Source organism: Grampus griseus (assembly GCF_964374135.1).
Source record: "Grampus griseus genome assembly, chromosome: X".
In the NCBI taxonomy this organism is placed as follows: Eukaryota; Metazoa; Chordata; class Mammalia; order Artiodactyla; family Delphinidae; genus Grampus; species Grampus griseus.
In genome coordinates this window covers 72,527,520-72,546,769 of record NC_138999.1, presented here as the reverse complement: position 1 = coordinate 72,546,769, position 19,250 = coordinate 72,527,520, and the positions used below count along the sequence as shown (strand labels likewise).

General features: G+C 36.8%; 1 protein-coding gene across 2 annotated transcripts in view; it reads right to left on the bottom strand.

Moving 5' to 3' along the window:
- APOOL (apolipoprotein O like) overlaps positions 1–19,250 on the bottom strand; it is a 122,966-nt gene that overhangs the window by 22,707 nt on the left and 81,009 nt on the right. For both annotated transcript variants that reach the window (XM_082680835.1, XM_082680836.1), the window contains 3 exons: positions 18,356–18,410; positions 16,755–16,853; positions 10,624–10,715 (listed from right to left, as the gene is read on the bottom strand). In XM_082680835.1, the coding sequence (XP_082536961.1) occupies positions 10,624–10,715; positions 16,755–16,853; positions 18,356–18,410 (246 nt within the window). The remainder of the gene's footprint in view (positions 1–10,623; positions 10,716–16,754; positions 16,854–18,355; positions 18,411–19,250) is intronic.

The window sequence follows — 19,250 nt, the reverse complement described above, 5'->3', positions numbered from 1 at the left end:
CAGGTACGTGGGGAGTTTCTTGCCTTTTGGGAGGTCTGAGGTCTTCTGCCAGCATTCAGTGTGTGTTCTATACGAGCAGTTCCACGTGTAGATGTATTTCTGATGTATCTGTGGGGAGTAAGGTGATCTCTGCGTCTTACTCTTCCACCACCTTCCTCTGCTTCCGTCCACCTTTTCTTTACACACTGATCTGAAATGCCACTTCTACCATACCCTCCCCCTCCCTCCACCACGTATACGAAGATATACTCTACAAATCTGTTTTTGGACATTTTCTTTTGTTCTCTTGGTATATTTTATTATGTATGCTATAGCTTAGTATCAATCCCAATACATGGTACATGGACAACAAACTCTGGTTGAATGAATGTCATGTTTCCTCCAAATACAGGAATTTTGTAAGAACCGAATTAAATATATAAATTTGAGAACATCTGCCATTTTCCAATATTGAGTCCTTTCATCCAGACAAGACATACCACTAAACCTATTGAATTAAAAAAAATGCTGTTCAGTAAAGTTTAACAGTTTTTGAAATATGTTTTACAACATTATCTGATAAGTTTATTCCTAGATATTTTATAGTTTTCAAATACAGATTTTTTGTTACTCTTTACATAAGTTAATAATGAAAATCTTGTGAGGAAAAAAATATAAAAAGCAAAGAGTAATTCCATTTTGAAGTGTATTTCCAAAATAGTGAATAACTGGAGTGTGACTTTTATTTTTCAAAGAACCTTCTGGACTATCATTTTGTAACCTTTTTTACACCATAGACAATCTTGGACAATCTCTTGAAATGTATGAGCCATTTCCTTCTGAAAAATACACATATACCTTACATTGTTTTAAGAGACTTGTCTGATTAACTAAAGCTGTTTTAAAAATGTATAATAGGAGGAGCTTCAAGATGGCAGAAAAGTAAGACGCAGAGATCACCTTCCTCTCCACAAATACATCAGAAATACCTCTAAATGTGGAACAACTCCTACAGAACACCTACGGAACACTGGCAGAAGACCTCAGACCTCCCAAAAGACAAGAGACTCCCCACGCACCTGGGTAGGGTGAAAAAGAAAAACAGACACGAAGAATAGGGACGGGACCTGCACCAGTGGGAGGGAGCCGTGAAGGAGGAAAGGTTTCCACACACTAGAAGTCCCTTCGTGGGCGGAGACTGCGGGTGGGGGAGGGGGCAGCTTCGGAGCCATGGAGGAGAGCGCAGCAACAGGGATGTGGAGGGCAAAGTGGAGAGATTCCTGCACAGAGGATCGGTGCCGACCAGCACTCACCAGCTGGAGAGGCTTGTCTGCTCATCCGCCAGAGCGGGCAGGCGCTGGGAGCTGAGTTTTGGGCTTCAGAGGTCGGATCCCAGGGAGAGGACTGGGGTTGGCTGCGTGAACACAGCCTGAAGGGGGCTAGTGAGCCACAGCTAGCCGGGAGGGAGTCTGGAAAGAAGTCTGGAGCTGCCGAAGAGGCAAGATCCCTTTTCTTGCCACTTTGTTTTCTGGTGTGTGAGGAGAGGGGATTAAGAGCACTGCTTAAAGGAGCTCAAGAGATGGGCATTAGCTGCGACTATCAGCACAGACCCCAGAGAAGGGCATGAGACGTTAAACCTGCTGCTGCCGCCACGAAGAAGCCTGTGTGCAAGCACAGGTCACTCTCCACACCTCTCCTCCCGGGAGCCTGTGCAGGCCGCCACTGCCAGGGTCCCATGATTCAGAGACAACTTCCCCGGGAGAACACACGGCGGGCCTAAGGCTGGTGCAATGTTACGTTGGCCTCTGCTGCCGCAGGCTCACCCGGCATCCGTACCCCTGCCTCCCCCGGGCCTGAGCGAGCCAGAGCCCCCGAATCAGCTGCTCCTTTAACCCAGTCTTGTCTGAGCAAAGAACAGATGCCCTCAGGCGACCTACATGGAGGGGCAGGTCCAAACCCAAAGCTGAACCCTGGGAGCTGTGGGAACAAAGAAGAGAAAGGGAAATCTCTCCCAGCAGCCTCAGAAGCAGCGGATTAAATCTCCACAATCAACTTGATGTACCCTGCACCTGTGGAATATCTGAATAGACAATGAATCATCCCAAATTGAGGAGGTGGACTTTGGGAACAATGATATATATATTTTCCCTTTTTCTCTTTTTGTGAGTGTGTATGTGTATGCTTCTGTGGGTGATTTTGCCTGTATAGTTTTGCTTTTACCATTTGTCCTAGGATTCTGTCTGTTCGTTTTTTTTTTCTTTTTTACTTTGAAAAATTTGTTTTTGTTAATTAGTTTTTACTGTTAATTTTAATAACTTTATTTTATTTTATCTTAATTTATCTTCTTCTTTCTTTCTATTTTTTCTTCCTTTTATTCTGAGCCGTGTGTAGGACAGGCTCTTGGTGCTCCAACAAGGCGTCAGGGCTGTGCCACTGAGGTGGGAGAGCCAAGTTCAGGACACTGGTCCACAAGAGACCTCCCAGCTCTATGTAATATCAAATAGCAAAAATCTCCCAGAGATCTCCATCTCAATGGCAAGACTCAGCTCCACTCAACGACCAGCAAGCTACAGTGCAGGATACCCTATGCCAAACGACTAGCAAGACAGGAACTAAACCCATCCATTAGCAGAGAGGCTGCCTAAAATAATAATAAAGCCACAGACACCCCAAAACACACGACCAGATGTGGACCTGCACACCGGAAGGACATGATCCAGCCTCATCAACCAGAACACAGGTACTAGTCCCCTCCACCAGGAAGCCTACACAACACACTGAACCAACCTTGACCACTGGGGACAGACACCAAAAACAACAGGAAGAACGAAGTTGCAGCCTGCAAAAAGGAGACCACAAACACAGAATGTTAAGCAAAATGAGAAGACAGAGAAACACACAGCAGATGAAGGAGCAAGACAAAAACCCACCAGAGCAAAGAAATGAAGAGGAAATAAGCAGTCTATCTGAAAAAGAATTCAGAAAAATGATAGTAAAGATGATCCAAAACCTTGGATATAGAACAGAGAAAATATAAGGAACGTTTAACAAGGACCTACAAGAACTAAAGAGCAAACAGTGATGAACAACACAATAAATGAAATTAAAAATTCTCTAGAAGGGATCAATATTAGCATAACTGAGGTGGAAGAACGGATAAGTGACCTGGAAGATAAAATAGTGGAAATAACTACTGCAGAGCAGAATAAAGAAAAAAGAATGAAAACAACTGAGGACAGTCTCAGAGACCTCTAGGAAAACATTAAATGCACGAATATTTGAATTATAGGGGTCTCAGAAGAAGAAGAGAAAGAGAAAGGGACTGAGAAAACACCTAAAGAGATTTTAGATGAAAACTTCCCTAATATGGGAAAGGAAATAGTTAATCAAGTCCAGGAAGCACAGAGAGTCCCATACAGGATAAACCCAAGTAGAAACACGCGAAGACACATATTACTCAAACTATCAAAAATTAAATAAAAAGAAAAAATATTAAAAGCAGCAAGGGATAAATAAAAAATAACAGATAAGAGTATCCCCATAAGGTTAACAGCTGATCTTTCAGCAGAAACTCTGCAAGTCAGAAGGGAGTGGCAGGACATATTTAAAGTGATGAAGGAGAAAAACCTACAAACAAGATTGCTCTACCCAGCAAGGATCTCATTCAGATTTGATGGAGAAATGAAAAGCTGTAAAGATAGGCAAAAGCTAAGAGAATTCACCACCAAACCAGCTTTACAACAAATGCTAAAGGAACTCCTCTAGGCAGGAAACACAAGAGAAGGAAAAGACCTACAATAATAAACCCAAGACAGTTAAGAAAATGGTAATAGTAACATGCATATCGATAATTACGTTAAATGTAAATTGATTAAATGCTCCAATCAAAAGACACAGACTGGCTGAATGGATACAAAAACAAGACCCATATATATGCAGTCTACAAGAGACCCATTTCAGACCTAGAGACACATACAGACTGAAAGTGAGGGGATGGAAAAAGATATTCCATGCAAATGGAAATCAAAAGAAAGCTGGAGCAGCAATTCTCACAGACAAAATAGACATTAAAACAAAGACTATTACAAGAGACAATGATGGACCCTACATAATGATCAAGGCCAAGAAGAAGATGTAACAATTGTAAATACTTATGCACCCAAGATAGGAGCACCTCAATATATAAGGCAAATACTAACAGCCATAAAAGGGGAAATCGACAGTTAAACAGTCATAGTAGGCGACTTTAACACCCCACTTTCACCAATGGACAGATCACCCAAAATGAAATTAAATAAGGAAACACAAGCTTTAATGATACATTAAACATGATGAACTTAATTGATATTTATAGGACATTCCATCCAAAAGCAACAGAATACACATTCTTCTCAAGTGCTCATGGAACACTCTCCAGGATAGATCATATCTTTGGTCACAAATCAAGCCTTGGTAAATTTAAGAAATTTGAAATCGTATAAAGTATCTTTTCCAACCACAATGCTATGAGACTAGACATCAATTACAGGAAAAAATCTGTAAGAAATACAAACACATGGAGGCTAAACAACACACTACTTAATAACGAAGTGATCACTGAGGAAATCAAAGAGGAAATCAAAACTATCTAGAAACAAATGACAATGGAGACATGATGACCCAAAACTTATGGGATTCAGCAAAAGCAGTTCTAAGAGGGAAGTTTATAGCTATACAAGCCTACCTTAAGAAACAAGAAATATCTCAAATAAACAGCCTAACTTTACACCTAAAGGAATTAGAGAAAGAAGAACAGAAAAAACCAAAGTTAGCAGAAAGAAAGAAATCATAAAAACAGACCAGAAATAAATGAAAAAGAAATGAAGGAAACGATAGCAAATATCAATAAAACTAAAAGCTGGTTCTTTGAGAAGATAAACAAAATTGATAAACCATTACAGACTCATCAAGAAAAAAGGGAGAAGACTCACATCAATAGAATTAGAAGTGAAAAGGGAGAAGTAACAACTGACACTGCAGAAATACAAAGGATCATGAGAGACTACTACAAGCAACTGTATGCCAATAAAATGGACAATCTGCAAGAAATGGACAAATTCTTAGAAATGCACAACCTTCCGAGAATGAACGAGGAAGAAACAGAAAATATGAACAGACCAATGACAAGCACTGAAATTGAAACTGTGATTAAAAATCTTCCAACAAACATAAGCCCAGGACCAGATGGCTTCACAGGCGAATTCTATCAAACATTTAGAGGAGAGCTAACACCCATCCTTCTCAAACTCTTCCAAAATATAGCAGAGGGAGGAACACTCCCAAACTCTTTCTACGAGGGCACCATCACTCTGATACCAAAACCAGACAAAGATGTCACAAAGAAAGAAAACTGCAGGCCAATATCACAGATGAACATTGATGCAAAAATTCTCAACAGAATACTAGTAAACATAATCCAAAAGCACATTGAAAGGATCATACACCATGATCAAGAGGGGTTTATTCAAGGAATTCAAGGATTCTTCAGTATACGCAAATCAATGTGATACACAATATTAATAAATTGAAGGAGAAAAACCACAGGATCATTTCAATAGGTGCAGAGACAGCTTTCGACAGAATTCAACACCCATTTATGATAAAAACCCTCCAGAAAGTAGGCATAGAGGGAACTTTCCTCAACATAATCAAGGTCATATAGGACAAACCCACAGCCAACATTGTCCTCAATGGTGAAAAACTGAAACCATTTCCAGTAAGATCAGGAACAAGACAAGGTTGCCCACTCTCACCAGTATTATTCAACGTAATTTTGGAAGTTTTAGCCACAGCAATCAGAGAAGAAAAGGAAATAAAAGGAATCCAAATTGGAAAAGAAGAAGTAAAGCTGTCACTGTTTGCAGATGACATGATACTATACACAGAGAATCCTAAAGATGCTACCAGAAAACTACTAGAGCTAATTATTGAATTTGGTAAAGTAGCAGGATACAAAATTAATGCACAGAAATCTCTTGCATTCCTACACACTAATGATGAAAAATCTGAAAGTGAAACTAAGAAAACACTCCCATTTACCATGGCAACAAAAGGAATAAAATATCTAGGAATAAACCTACCTAAGGAGACAAAGGACCTGTATGCAGAAAATTATAAGACTCTGATGAAAGAAATTAAAGATGATACAAATAGAGGGAGAGATATACTATGTTGTTGGATTGGATGAATCAATGTTTTGAAAATGACTATTCTACAGAAAGCAATCTACAGATTCAACGCAATGCCTATCAAATAATTACTGGCATTTTTCACAGAACTAGAACAAAAAATTTCACAATATGTCTGGAAACATAAAAGCCCCCGTATAGCCAAAGCAATCTTGAGAAAGAAAAATGGAGCTGGAGGAATCCAGCTCCCTGACTTCAGACTGTACTACAAAGCTACAGTCATGAAGACAGTATGGTACTGGCACAAAAACAGAAAGATAGATCAATGGAACAGGATAGAAAGCTCAGAGATAAACACACGCACATATGGTCACCTTATCTTTGGTAAAGGAGGCAAGAATATACAGTGGAGAAAAGACAGCCTCTTCAATAAGTGGTGCTGGGAAAACTGGACAGCTACATGTAAAAGAATGAAATTAGAACACTCCCTAACACCATACACAAAAATAAACTCAAAATGGATTAAAGACCGATCTGTAAGGCCAAGCACCATCAAACTCTTAGAGGAAAACGCACACAAAACACTCTATGACATAAATCTCAGCAAGATCCTTTTTTACCTACCTCCTAGAGAAATGGAAATAAAAACAAAAATAAACAAATGGGACCTAATGAAACTTCAAAGCTTTTTCACAGCAAAGGAAACCATAAACAAGACAAAAAGAAAACCCTCAGAATGGGAGAAAATATTTGCAAATGAAGCAACTGATAAAGGATTAATCTCCAAAACATACAAGCAACTCATGCAGCTCAATATCAAAAAACCAAACAACCCAATCCAAAAATGGGCAGGAGACCTCAATAGAGATTTTTTCAAAGAATATATACAGATTGCCAACAAACACCTGAAAGAATGCTCAACATCATTAATCATTAGAGAAATGCAAATCAAAGCTACAATGAGATATCATCTCACACTGGTCAGAATGGCCATCATCAAAAAATCTAGAAACAATAAATGCTGGAGAGGGTGTGGAGAAAAGGGAACCCTCTTGCACTGTTGGTGGGAATGTAAATTGATACAGGCACTGTGGAGAACAGTATGGAGGTTCCTTGAAAAACTAAAAATAGAACTATCATATGACCCAGCAATCCCACTACTGGGCATATATCCTGAGAAAACCATAATTCAAAAAGAGTCATGTACCACAATGTTCATTGCAGCTCTATTTACAATAGCCAGGACATGGAAGCAACCTAAGTGTCCATCAACAGATGAATCGATAAAGAAGATTTGGCACATATATACCATGGCATATTACTCAGCCATAAAAAGGAATGAAACTGAGTTATTTGTTGTGAGGTGGATGGACACAGAGACTGTCATACAGAGTGAAGTAAGTCAGGAAGAGAAAAACAAATAGCGTGTACTAACACATATATATGGAATCTAAAAAAGGAAAGGAATAAAAAGTTCAGAAGAACCTATGGGCAAGATTGGAATACAGATGCAGACCTACTTGAGAATGGACTTGAGGATATGGGGAGGGGGATGGTAAGCTCGGACAAAGTGAGAGATTGGCATGGACATATATACACTACCAAACGTAAAATTGATAAGTAGAGGGGGGCAGCCACATGGCACAGGGTGATCAGCTCGTTGCTTTGTGACCACCTGGAGGGATGGGATGGGGAGTGTGGGAGGGAGGGAGATGCAAGAGGGCAGAGATATGGGGACATGTGTGTATGTGTAACTGATTGACTTTGTTGTAGAGCAGAAACTGACACACCATTGTAAAGTAGGTATACTCTAATAAAGATATTAAAAAGAGTTATAATAAATGATGGTCATAGAATGCTGAACATTCATCATTAGTAGGTACTCTACAATATACGCAACTACTGTCTTTCACAAGTGATTTGTATGCTTATCAAGATTAAGTTGTATTTGTTTCCAGATCTCTAATCAGCTTTACTATAATTAAACAGTTTAAATGTAACATAACAGGATGAAATATAAGTGTAAAGAGAATTGTTCTGTTTACAAAAATTAAGTATTTTGTAAAGACTCAAAAGTGAATTAGTAAAAAAAAAAACAAACTACTGTCAAATTAGAGGTGCTCAAGATAACTGTAAAAGGCTAGGAGAAATAAAAAATTAAACAGGATTCTGCACTCATATTATTTAAAAAATGTTTTTAAGTGTTGATTTGATGTTTGGGACTTCCCTGGCAGTCCAGTGGTTAAGACTCCTTGCTTCCACTGCAGGCAGTGCAAGTTAGATCCCTGGTCAGTGCAACTAAATCCCGCGTGTTGCGTGGGTGTGGCCCCCCCAGCCAAAAAAAGGCGTTCATCAGATTTTAAAGAAACCTCTAAACTGCAAACAGTAGAAGACATATTACAGATATGGATAATTATAAGAAAGATGTTATGGACCTTTAACTAGGAGACTCATACTCATAGAAAAGTCCTACTTCAAAAGACAAAAAAATGAACACACATGTTTTAAATTGAAATAAAATATTTAAGATACATATTTATGATTTTTAAAAAACTTCTTGCTTTAACATTTTCAATTAATTGTTAACTACTGGTCCTGATAATATCAAATTAGAAGGCTCCTATTGTATACCTACAAGTTTTTATATAGTTTTGGGCAGGGGAGTCACAGATTCTCTTAAGTCTATCATGGATCTCAGGATAAGAACCCATGTTTTCTCTCTCTCTCTCTCTCTCTCTCTCTCCCTCTCTCTCTCTCTCTCTCTCTCTCTCTCTCTCTCTCTCTATATATATATATATATATATATACATACACACATATGTATATATATTACAATTCACCAGATATTACATGTGATGCTGTTATATGACAGTCAAAGAAAAGCAAAGGTCTCAACTCTAGGAATTTAAGTAAAAATCATTATTTAACTACAGAAGAACTTTTAGGAACTCACATTAATATCTTTTACCATAGAATTTTTTATTTGGAGTCCTGCAATTCTTTTGTTTTTATTTTCCTTCTGTTAAAGTAAAATTAAACTTCATACTTTATTTTTAAAATTAAAAATAAGATGCATACTATACTATGATCCTGTTCTTACGAAACTGTATCTATTCATCCATCTATCTTTCTATGTCTATGTATGCATGAAGAAATGTCTAGAATAGCATTCTATCAAATTTTAACACATATTTTTCTGGATGAAAAATTTCAGGTGGTTAGTTGGTTTTTTTCTTATTCTGTTTTGTAATGCTTAAATTATTTAAGAATAAGTAGGTACCAATTTTATTTAAAAAAAACCCCCACAAAGTCATTATTCTAAACAAACAAAAACAATCAGTGGCAGCATCATGCACTGGGAAGAGAAATGGACAGGGAAGCAAGATGTCTGAAGCTGAATAGAACCCTGGACAAATCAGTCACTGGAACTTCTCTGGGCCACAGTTTCCAAATTGGCAAATGAGAAAATGAGGAAGTTGAACCTAATGATCTCAAAGGTTTCTTTTAGTACTAACATTATATGAACTTAAGTGGCTAATTCCTATGTAAATTCTTAGAAAATATTAAAAAAAATAAGTTTATCATTTTACCCATCAATTACCTCAAGTTTAACTAGATTTAATGAATAATGCTCTCTTCCTTTGCTGTAAGCTTTTATAGCTTGATCATATTAGAAACTACATAGGGCACTATATCCTTGACATTCTCAAAATACTAAATAGGCAGCTTTATCGACATCAATAATTAAAGAGATGAAGTAATGAGAATACAAGTACAGAAAGTCCTGGTAACACCACACAATACTTCAAATGTGAGGGGGAAATGTTAAATGTTGGTAATTAAAGTAGAAGGAATGGAAGAAAAAAACTATATCCCAAAGTTCTCCTTCTCAATCCAAATATGTATTAAAAAATAAAATAACAATACTGACACAAACTCTTCAAATCATTAGGAGAATCTTTGGATTTGTAGGGTAAACTCACAAGAAAATGACAAAACAACTATAATATGGATTTCAAAATTGAGTGTGCATATGTGTGTGTATTTTTTTTAATCCTCAGAAGCCTCTGTTTTCTATCAGTTGGTTATTTCTTGCATTATTTTAAATTGCTGAACTGACAACTGCCAGCAGGTATAATTTTCTGTTAATTAAAAACTGAATTTTACACAGCTCAACAATGGAGCAGTATTTCTCCCCATAAATTCTAATTCATTGTCTCTGAACTTAACCCTCAAATCAGCATTTACTTCCTTGAATAATATTTAAACAAATTCATCCTATTTATTTGTGATAATCATGTAATCAACCATGGCATTTACCACGCTGAGATGCTGATGTGATTTTGCCAACATAAGAGAATACCAACTATATTTCTCTGAAAATTAAATGTTGCAGGTGCTGTATGACATTTAAACATTGTCACACTGAGAGTTTAAACAAGTACTGAAATGAAGCTATTGCTTAAAAAGAACTTACCTTTGCAATTATTACTGATTGAACAGGGTAGCAAACAGTTGCTCCTAAAGTGGCCAGTCCCAGTGGATAAGCAATTCTCTTAAACCTAGAACCTATGACATTCAAACAAACTATTAAACTCCAAACAGATGCTACCAGAGACTTGATGCTTTTATAACTTTCATGCTTTCTTTGTTCCCCTTTAAGCCATCACCCTATGTTAAATTTTCTTTAGGTAATAATACCAATCAAGATGATAGGTAAAATGTCTTTAAGTATTACAGTTCAATTAATACCCCTTAGTTGTCATGTCTAATTTAAGAAAAGTATTCTCAATCTAACATTGATAATTACCTACACAAAGGGGGTTGATGATTTTCTTCTTTTAAAAAACTAGGTATTTTTTCATGTCCTAAGAAACCCACAGTTGTAACCACATTTTTTCAAGTATCTAATAAAACATGACAATATAGAGAATTAATCAACTACCATTTTTGTGACACCATGTTAAACTGAAATGGACTCTCAGAGATCCTTTTTTGATTAAGTCCTTAGATAGCTAAAGGATCCAACTAACTGGTCAGCTAAGGATTTTAAAAGGGACATAATTCCTTCGTGTCACTGATTTTGAATACTAAAGTAATAATTTAATAGAGAAGAAGAAATATCATATGATGCCGCTTATATGCAGAATCTTTAAAAAATGTGACAAATGAGCTTATTTACAAAACAGAAACAGACTCACAGACTTGGAGAACAAACTTATGGTTACCGGGGGGGATGGGTAGTGGGGAGAGATAGGGAGTTTGGGATTGACTTGTACACATCACTACTATATTTAAAATGGATAACCAACAAGGACTTACTGTATAGCAGAAGGAACTCTGCTCAATATTCTGTAACAACCTAATTGAGAAAAGAAATTGAAAAAGAATAGATACATGTATATGTAAAACTGAATCACTTTGTTGTACACCTGAAACTAACACAACATTGTTAATCAACTGTACTCCAATATAAAATAAAAAAAAAAAAAGTTAAAAAAATTGCAAGTAACTTGCAATAATTCATTCATTTCCAAAAGTGCCTTAACTAAGCATCTGAGCCATTTTCAAACTTTTTTTTTTAAATAGCAAAATCCTTTAAAAAAGTCTTTTGAATAGAATCTCACCTGGAACTTCATATATAAAACTTACAGACTTGAAGCTACTCTGGTTAGCCTGAGGGAGTGAAGCTCATTATCAAGCCCTATCTACACCGCTTTTTCCTTATCCCTATACAACCCCTAAACACTTCCATGGAACCCTAGGTTCTATTGAATAGTGTGAAACCCACCACTCTAAGCCATAGCTTAGTTCCAACAGACTGTTGGTTGAAAACAATATGTACTTTAAATGCTTGTCTGGGTACCCTGGACTGTAAATGTGATCTGGACAATTAGATGATGGGGTTTCTAATTAGGGTAAGTACTTTTATTTTCTGAAACAGCTCTTACAACCCTTAATTTAAAAATGAGACACCCTATCTGGTATATCAGTAAAGACTATGATGAAAAATGCCTGGCAATGTTTGCAGGCAACTTTATAGTTTAGGGTAGGTAAAAACAAGATGTATTTCTCTGTCCAGTTTATTAGTAAGGAGGCCTTCTACAGTCATGTCTACAACAGACAGAGCATTGAGGGAGGTGGGTAGTAGGCTGCTTCAACCTTTACTGTAGCTTTCCTTTAAATATTGACAGGTTTTTGTGATACTGGGAAAGAGGGTCTAGCTATATTAAAATATGTCTTGCTCACTATTATTCTAGTATCTGTAGTTTGGTTGTTGATTTTACTGACCTAGCATCCTTTAATGTAGGTTTCCTTGACTCAGTCAAATTCCCCTAATTGTGCTGCTCCTAAACTTGGAAGGTGGCAGTTTTTCCTTGATGTGTCATCTTATTTTATTTTTTATTTACTTTTTTTGTAGTTGTTATACTTTTTTGAAACCTTTTAACACATTTTTGACCAGAGATATATTATGGACACAGGTGTCAGTTTCTGCAAAAATCCCCCAGTCAATAATGTGTTAAAATTGAAGTATAGTTAATTTACAATGCTGTGTTAGTTTCAGGTGTACAGCAAAGTGATTCAGTTATATATATTTTCTTTCACATTCTTTTTCATTATAGGTTATCCCAAGATATTGAATATAGTTCTCTGTGTTATATAGTAGGTCCTTATTGTTTATTTTACATATAGTAGTATCTGTTAATCCCAAACTCCTAATTTACCTCCCTACACCCCCACCTCCGCTATCCCCTTTGGTAACCGTAAGTTTGTTTTCTATGTCTGTAAGTCTGTTTCTGTTTTGTAAATAAGTTCATTTACATAATTTTTTTAGATTCCACATATAAGTGATATCACATGATATTTGTCTTTCTCCGTCTGACTTACTTCACTTAGTATGATAATCTCTAGGTCCATCCATGTTGCTGCAAATGGCATTATTTCATTCTTTTTTATGGCTGAGTAATATTCCATTGCATACATACACACACACACACACACACACACACACACAATGGAATATTTCTCACACATACATCTTTGTTATTATTTTCAATATTAAAAAGACTTACATTCATCCTCTCTTTACTTGATATGAAAGGCCAGTTTACAAGAAAATAAATTTCACTTGGGTTCAATAGCCCTACTCCTGTAAGTAGAAAGGGACTCTAGACACAAGACACTAACTAGCTATGTAATATGTACTATGAAATCATTGAATGATTTCCTTTCTCTGGACCTCTAGCTGTAGCATTATAGGGTTAGACTAAACCAACATCTTTCGTACATTTTTGACCATGACTCATACTAAAGAACAAATTTTACATTATGACCTCTCTCTCTCTCTGTTTCTGTCTCTGACGTTTCTCTCTTTCACACACACACATACACACTCCACTGAAACAGAAGTTGCACAATATTTATCCATACTGAGTACAAAACACTCTGATATTTGCTATTGTCCTCTATTTTATTTTTTAATAAAATGCTTCCTGAGAGTCACCACATTTATTTCACTACCTACTTATAAACTGAGCTCTGTAATTTGAAAAATACTGGGTTAGATTATTCTAGCTCTGACACATGGAGTCATTGTGAATGACCTAAGGAACATTTTCTCTTACAAGTGGATTATGAGTTTCTCACTGAGAAATGAGTAATATGCTTTGGCCGGTTTCATTCAAAATTTAATTCTTTCTCTTATTGTTACATGTGGTGATCCTGATTTTCAATGTCTTTCCTAATGAATAATTTATAACATGTATTCAATTAGAAGTTGCATATAGTGTTAGAATAAAAAATATGATACAAGCTATGATTAATACTAGCTATAGGGAAGATCTATTGGGATAAGATATATGGGCTAGAGTTAGAATGCTGGAATGTTCTTATAATTCAGATGTTTTGTATCTGATTAGGTGTACTTGGGTTAAGGCTACTTTAAGGACTAAAGCTGAGCAAACCAACCATAACATATCTGATGTCAGATTCCAGGTTGGTTCAGAGCTGTGACTTGCAACAACATGTAATTTAATTTGCAGACAATGACTGGCACTGGGGACAGAGGATGAATGGAAGGTGCCCCAGATGGCTACTGACCAGAGAACTGCACCAGCTTAGTAAGGGCTTAGGTGAGGAGTGGAGGCAGTAATCCTACTGAGAGAGATTTCTATACCCAGAGATGGAAGATGGGCAAATACAAAATTCACCATGTGCTTATGAAAGAGTTATTTAGTGATGTGCAGAAAAGAGTTAACATATGCCCAAGACTGCCATTGTTAGAAAGGCATGCTTACAGGACTGGCCATTGGCTGGCATCTGGGAACCTGACTGGTAAGCAGTTCACTACACTAATAGAAAATGTTCCCTGAATCAGAAGAGTGGTACAGTAAGTCTCCTACATACAAACGAGTTCCATTCCGAAAGCGTGTTTATAAGTCCAATTTGTTTGTTAAGTCCAACAAAGTTAGTCCTAGGTACCCAACTAACACAATCAGCTACACAGTACTGTACTGTAATAGGTTTAAAATACTTTTCACACAAATAATACATAAAAAACAAACACAAAAAATAAAGAAAACATTTTTAATCTTACAGTACAGTACCTCAAGAAGTACAGCAATACAGTACAACAGCTGGCATACAGGGGCTGGCATCGAGTGAACAAGCAAGGAGAGTCACTGACTGGAGGAGCGAGAGGAAATGGGAGATGTAGAGCTGAAGGATCATCAGCAACAGGAGATAGAGGGCAAGCTGCAATTTCACTCATGCCTGACGTTGGTGGCATAGGTTCTGGCTCCTTGCTGGATTCATTTCTATCTACCCTCTAAAAGAAACGATCCAGTGATGTCTGGGTAGTAGCTCTTTTCTTCTCGTCACAGATGACACTGTAGCACTGGATTGCATTCTGAACGGCTGCTGCAACCTTTGTGTACCATTCTACATTAGGGTCCTGTGCCTCAAAAACTAAGAAAATCCCCTTGCCATTTCCTGCGCCGTGAATCTCTTCAGTTCTTCAGTTACTTCTTCCTCTTGTCTCTCTTCATCCTTTCTCTGGGCCTCCAATTCCATCAGGTCTTCATTACTAAGCTCCTCATGTTGCACAGAAAGCAGTTCAATGAAGTCGTCCTCTTGCAGATCTAGCTCCAGCTTCTCGCTGAGGGTCACTAAGTTGCTGAAGACCTCTTTGGACTCCTCATCCACCTTTTCAAATCCACAAAAATTGTGAACAAACTGCGGGCAAAGGTTCTTCCAAACCCCATTCATGGTGATGGCCGTAACCTCACGCCAAGCAAAGTCAATGTTTTTTATGGTCTTGTAGATGTTATAGTCCTTCCAAAATTGTCGCAAGGTTGTTCCTGATTCGTCACTTGCCTTTACTTCCTGACGAAAAGTGTGACGTAAATAATATTTCTTGAAAGTGGCTATAACTCCCTGGTCCATAGGTTGGATGAGCGATGTAGTATTCGGTGGTAGATGCACTACTTTGACATTGGGATGAAAGTTGTCCATGAATGGGGGGTGGCCTGGAGCACTGTCGAGCAGCAAAAGAATGTTGAATGGGACGTCCTTCTCCAAGCAATATTTCCCTACCTCCAGAATAAAGTGGTGGAAAAAGCAGTACTGGAAAATGGCCTCTGTAACCCAGGCTTTGGGGTTACTCTTCCACACAACAGGAAGAGAGCCCTTGGCTGTTTTAAAGGGCTCTTGGGTTCTCTGAATGATAAACTAAGAGAGGCTTCAGCTTCATCTTGCTGGAAGCACTGCCACCAAACAACAGAGTTAGCCTATCCTTTGCTGCTTTATAGCCTGGCATCAACTTTTCTTCCTTGCTGATATAACTTCGGTCTGGCATCCTCTCCCAGTACAGTCCTGTCTCATCCACATTAAAAACCTGCTCGGGTAAATACACGTCTTCATCAATAATTTCCCGAAGCATTTTAGGAAATTCCCAGGCAGCTACCATATCTGCACTCACGGCCTCGTCACTTACTTTTACGTTGTAAATGTTGGCTCTAGCCTTGAACTGATGAAGCCAGCCATGCCTGGCATTAAAAGATGGGCCCTCTGATTCTTTGCTGTATTTCTTCTTCAAGTCTTTATACAGGCTTTTCCCTTCCCCTTGAACCAGCATTAAGCTAAGTGGGACTTAACGCTGATGCTGATCCTGCATCCACACACTGAGAAGTTTCACCATGTCCTCCATCACTTTTCCACGTTTCTTTGATATTATTGTCCACATCACTGGCACAATAGACTTCCCATGTTCCACGATCTTGTTCTTGTTCTTTACAATCTTGCCGATGGTTGAATGATTCATGTTATAAGAAAGAGTGACGTCTACCATCTTTTCGCCTCGCTCTACTCTCTCAATTATTTTCACTTTTGTTTCCATCGTTATCACTTGGTGCTTCTTAGCAACGCCAGACACGTGAACTAACTTACCTGATTGGACATGCGAATGCCTGTTTGCATCTCTGAAAGTTTGCAACTTGAAGTTTCATATGTAGGGGACTTACTGTACACTGTGCTTAAACTGTTTGTATAAATAAATTCAGAAATTAATATAATGGCATTAAAAGAAAGATTATATATTTTTAACCCTACCTTTTCTCGCTGAAATGAAGCCTGCCAATCCTGAAACTGTAATCACTCCAATTTTCGGAAGAAAATCTCGAGGTGGATTCTTCAAATAGACATATGCATCTCAAGAAATCATTTGAAAAATAATATAAATAACTTACTATAATTGACATTCTATATAGGTATGATGAAGAAAAGTTAGAGATTTGCTAAGATAATAGCAGATGGTTTAAAACATTCTTCAAAAGAACTACACAAAATAATGATTTGACCAGCAACTTAAAAAGCCAGTTGTTAATAGTTACTTGTTACAAAATAAAATCTTCCTTCCACAGCTGATTTAATGGTATTTGTTTCCTTAATACAGGCGATTATTACACTTTAATGAAATATAATGCTAGAGTGTACACTAGCATTATATGGATTAAGATGAATTACTATAAAGCAAATTCCTCATTGTGTATGTATTATATTCTTATAATGGAAATGCTTCTGGCCTTATCTGTTCAAACATTGGTAGGATCTAGTAAGAACTGAAATAGATACTTCAGCAGGAAACTTTGAATAACAGTCTAAGGAAACATGCAGCTATCACTCTGCTTGCCACTACTCCCCAGTAAACTCAGAGAAGCCATTGCTCTTGGTTAAAACCAATGAGCAGAATGAGAAGTGAGTCTAGACAAAAAATAGATGGAAAGGGGGCAGAGGTCCAAATTTCTTGGCTTTTTATATATTTAAATGGTTTCTGGTTCCATGCAATCCAAAAAACACACTCTTCTATCATAATTATTTATTTAATTATTAATTATTAATTTAATGGAATTTAATCATATTCTTCAAGGTTGATGAGGAATATAATTTGGACTTAACTGGAATTAATTCCTACACACATTAAATAATGATAATACATACACAGAGGCATTTCAACATCACAGAGGCATTTAAAATTTTAGGTGTTCTTTCTGTCCCCCAATACACATTTATTTTGACAACTGGCTTAGTCTAAAAAATGTTAGGGAGCTATACCTGCTGCCAAACAACATTATCAAACTAACGAGTCAAACACAATTGTTTTCCAACACTAGCTCAAATATTCTAGGGTGACTAATTGATATCGTGTTTCCTAGCAATCAATAGCAAAATACTATGTATTTTAACATCAAATAGTACTTATTTAAACTAATTAATAACAATGGAGATATATGTTTAATTTATGCTGTATGAGTATACAATATGCGTTTCGTACCTAAAACAGCCAGTTTGAGTCCAGGTGTTGCCACTTACTAGCTATGTGACCTTGGTAATCTACTTAACCCCTCTAAACCCCAGTTTCCTCATCTGTAGAATGGGAGTCATTATAATACCGACATCCAGAAATTTGCTACAAAATAAAATTAGATAAATTATGTAACATGCTCATCATAATGCCTCAACATATAATTGCTAAATAAATAACAGATACTATTGCTTTGTTATTATTATTATAAACTGCTATATAGAGTATCTTCTGAGTTGGTAAAACGTGATAATGGATAACATACCAAGTTTATTTTTCTCACATTTAAACCTTGCAAGTTAAAAAGACAATAGAACATTTCTAATTATAGACAGTTCACTCAACCTACCTTTTCCAAATTGTACTGTATCCATTATCCCATATTTCATGAAGACATAAACACCCTAAGTAAAAAGGGGGAAAAAAGGACATCTGCATTTTTGAAGATGTTGACAATTAGGTCAAATAGCCCACATTTTGAGATTATATGAAATTGCACCAAAATCTAAATCTAGTTTTCCTGTTTATTCTCTATGTGGACACTTGTTGAACTTAGCTTCTCTTCACTTCTTGCTTTTCATTCTATTTAACATGGATAATACTTGTTTGCTATATTCCTCATATAAATGGGTAAAGTAATGCCAATAAAATAATCAGAGCAGCTCACAGAAAAGTTATTACAGAAGTACAGAGATTTATCATCTTATTTTATGATAGCGTAGAAAAATGAATGGAATTTTTTAGAAGCATGAAGAGAGGTATATTTCAGCTTAGAAGCAACATCTGATTAATAAAGATGAGGCAGCAACAACATAATGATTTGTGGAGAAAACAACAAAAAGCCTAAAGAAAAGCGCTTCATCTTCTCCCTTTTTCTTAGTGTTCATTAGAATGAGAAAAATAAATCTAAATAAGACATTTATCTTAGAATAGAAATCATCCTACACAGACTAGTGTCCATCTTGTTTTCAACAGGAACATAAATTATCTGCAAATCAAGATTATATTAGCCCACTGAAGGGATTAAAGCTTTAAATCAAAGATTCTTTTTACCTGTTTCTAACTATTTATTTTAATGCAAGAAATATTGTTACACACATTTTTTGATATGTACTATCTCAAGTACATCAGAAGAAAAATGAAGGCATGGAATAATTTACCCATAGTAATTGCCCATAGTCATGCTGTACTCTATTGATAAAACTAGAAAACACAGTCTAAATATGTGGTCTCCATCTCTGAAC